Below are 2,500 nucleotides of genomic sequence, written 5' to 3'. Positions count from 1 at the left end.
AGCATATCTGAAATGCCATCAAGTAATGATGTGTATCAAGAGTGTTCCCATCCCTGATCACCTTGCAGGCAGCACATTCAGTGTCTCAACGAGATGCCCATGTGTGCTCTCTCCGTGTGTGTGAGATCCTCTTGCATCTTCTGGACTTCCTTTTGGACCTCGGTCTTTTGAAAACGACCAAGCGCTTTGAGAAGATCGACAAAGATGATGACCAGAGTGAGGAGGAAGTCAAGGTGCAGAAAGAGAAAGAACAGAATCCACATTTCGTTTTCATGGATACCATCATCAGGTAAGAGAACATTCCATGAGTTGTGAGCTTATGACGTATGATGGCAATTGTGCTACACCTTGCAATTTTTAACATATTTTAATATAAAATATTTTTGTATCTGGGAGTATATTCTAGTTCTACATCCCTAGCATCCATGGAGGGGGGGGGGGGGGTCATGAAAACACAGATGTTAATAATTTCACTATGGTACACATTAGCTGATTGTGGAGAATGTATTTGAAAATAGTGATGCATTTCTCATAATATCACACAGCTGAAATACTGACACATTTTTTTCCTTCCTTTTTCTTTATCATGTATTATTTTTTTTTTTTTATCATGCTCAAGGGATTAATATCCTAGTATTACAGTATTTTGAAATAGTTAACAAATTACCTCTGTCTTATTAATTAGATGTCAAATGTAATTCAATTGAGCTTTGGTATTAAGAAGCAAAGTTTTTTACTGTAAAGTTAAGTGATCACTTCTACATTGATACATATGTTGTATAATATTTTTGATGATGAAATATCAACAGAATCTACCGTCACCTGGGATGCCAACACGGATGCAATGAAAGCCATCGTGGACCACCAGCTGACTTTTTACGCTACACAGGCCAGGCTTTATTAGGGCGTCTTTGTCGTCATGACCAGAGTGCTTTTAGAAGGTTCCTTAGGGTGTATGTGAAGACACGACCAATGCCAGAGATCCTGGAATTCTTCCACGCATTCCTTGGGTTTTGTGTTGATCCTGGGTCACTACTCTCACCTATGAGTAAGTTTTGCATTAACTGTTACCATCACTTCTAGATACTGTGTGTTTATTGTGTAGAGTAACTAATTGTTGTTCAGTAAATTAACATATTTATGACTTGATTTATTAATGCGATGAAAAGAGGATGTAAGACAAAAACAGTTGAAATAGAATGAAAATAGAGCTTTTGAGCTTTATGATTTTTGTACTTTGCCCTAATAAATAGTTAACACACCCACCAAATTTAAAATGCAACAAACATCGGGATTTTCCTACAGGCCAGAAGAGATCCGGTTCAGGAAAACCTGTCGATAACCAACAAGGAGGTTATGCAACCAACTTTGGGGCATCCCTTGGTGGAGCTGGCTCAAGAGGCATTGAGGGACAGCTTGTTGCTTCAGTATTCAAGGCCCTTGTCTCTCGGTTTGTCAAGTCTAGCAAGGAGCTGAAGAATCCAGAGAATATGGTAAATGCATTCATGCACTTGAGCTTTATGGTGAATTTTGTGTGATTCTTTTTTTTGTTTTGTTTTGGGTCCAATGTGCATGTGCATTTGTGTAATGATGCTTGTAAGTTTTTTTTAATTGTGGTGGTGATTTGTAATAATCATTGCTTGTTAATTAGAATATAGATTTGACTGTATGATAACCATATCTCATCCTTAAATTGAAAATAATTGTAATTATAGTATAATAGCCATATTTGTTCCTTAAATTGAAATTAATATTAACCCAAATGATTGTTTACAGTGTGTTATGAAGTTTAAGTTCTTTTGGGATTTCTCACTTGGCTTGCATCCCCTGACATTATGAATTATATATGATGTGGCAACACAAGTTAAGTGATCATAGTTTATGTTTCTTTTTTATTTGTCTTTGGTGTTCTACTTTTGTTTTTGTTACTCTTTGTTCTTCCTTTTTATTATTTTATTATTCTTTTATTTGTTATAGCTTAAATCATGTAGTCTATCACACTATATCCAGCTGTTATATTTTATTATTATATTGCGTTATGTGATTGCATGATGATGTTTTGCATGCAGTCCAATCTCTATAATACCATTTTGCTCATATCTTGTTTCAGGCTGTATACTGTGATGTGCGGCAGCTTGTCGGGTACATCCAAGAAGGGCACGGTGGTGTGTTCAGAAGAGTTGCTCTGTCAGGTCTTATTGATTCCGCCGATCGCCCTCATAAGCAGGCACAGAAGATACAAACTACAAGGGTTGTGAGGTAAGGCCTGAATGTGGTGCTAGTGTGTGTGTGTGTGTGTGTGTGATTGTGTGGGTGTGTGTGTCTGTATTTGTGCATGTGTGTGTTTGCAGGCTTGTGCAGTGTAGTGTAATGTGTTTGCTTGCATGTTAGCCAGAGTGTTTCTTTGTCTGTATGTTTGAGATGATGTCATTAGTTAATTTTCCTGAAAAAGGAATAACTGAAAATAGAAGAAAAACAAAGATATTTTCATATAAAATAT

The 2,500-nt window shown here is 36.6% G+C and overlaps 1 protein-coding gene across 20 annotated transcripts in view; it reads left to right on the top strand.

The window, feature by feature from the left end:
- Positions 1-2,500, top strand: part of unc80 (unc80, NALCN channel complex subunit) — a 123,609-nt gene that overhangs the window by 73,834 nt on the left and 47,275 nt on the right. For all 20 annotated transcript variants that reach the window (XM_086538040.1, XM_086538047.1, XM_086538039.1 and 17 more), the window contains 4 exons: positions 69-289; positions 810-1,048; positions 1,306-1,493; positions 2,111-2,259. In XM_086538040.1, the coding sequence (XP_086394166.1) occupies positions 69-289; positions 810-1,048; positions 1,306-1,493; positions 2,111-2,259 (797 nt within the window). The remainder of the gene's footprint in view (positions 1-68; positions 290-809; positions 1,049-1,305; positions 1,494-2,110; positions 2,260-2,500) is intronic.

The sequence above is a fragment of the Penaeus japonicus genome, unplaced genomic scaffold (assembly GCF_977035675.1).
Source record: "Penaeus japonicus unplaced genomic scaffold, GWHDUDI00000001_assembly GWHDUDI00000006, whole genome shotgun sequence".
In the NCBI taxonomy this organism is placed as follows: domain Eukaryota; kingdom Metazoa; phylum Arthropoda; class Malacostraca; order Decapoda; family Penaeidae; genus Penaeus; species Penaeus japonicus.
The sequence above is the reverse complement of the archived record's forward strand: the minus strand, read 5'-3'. Positions and strand labels throughout refer to the sequence as shown.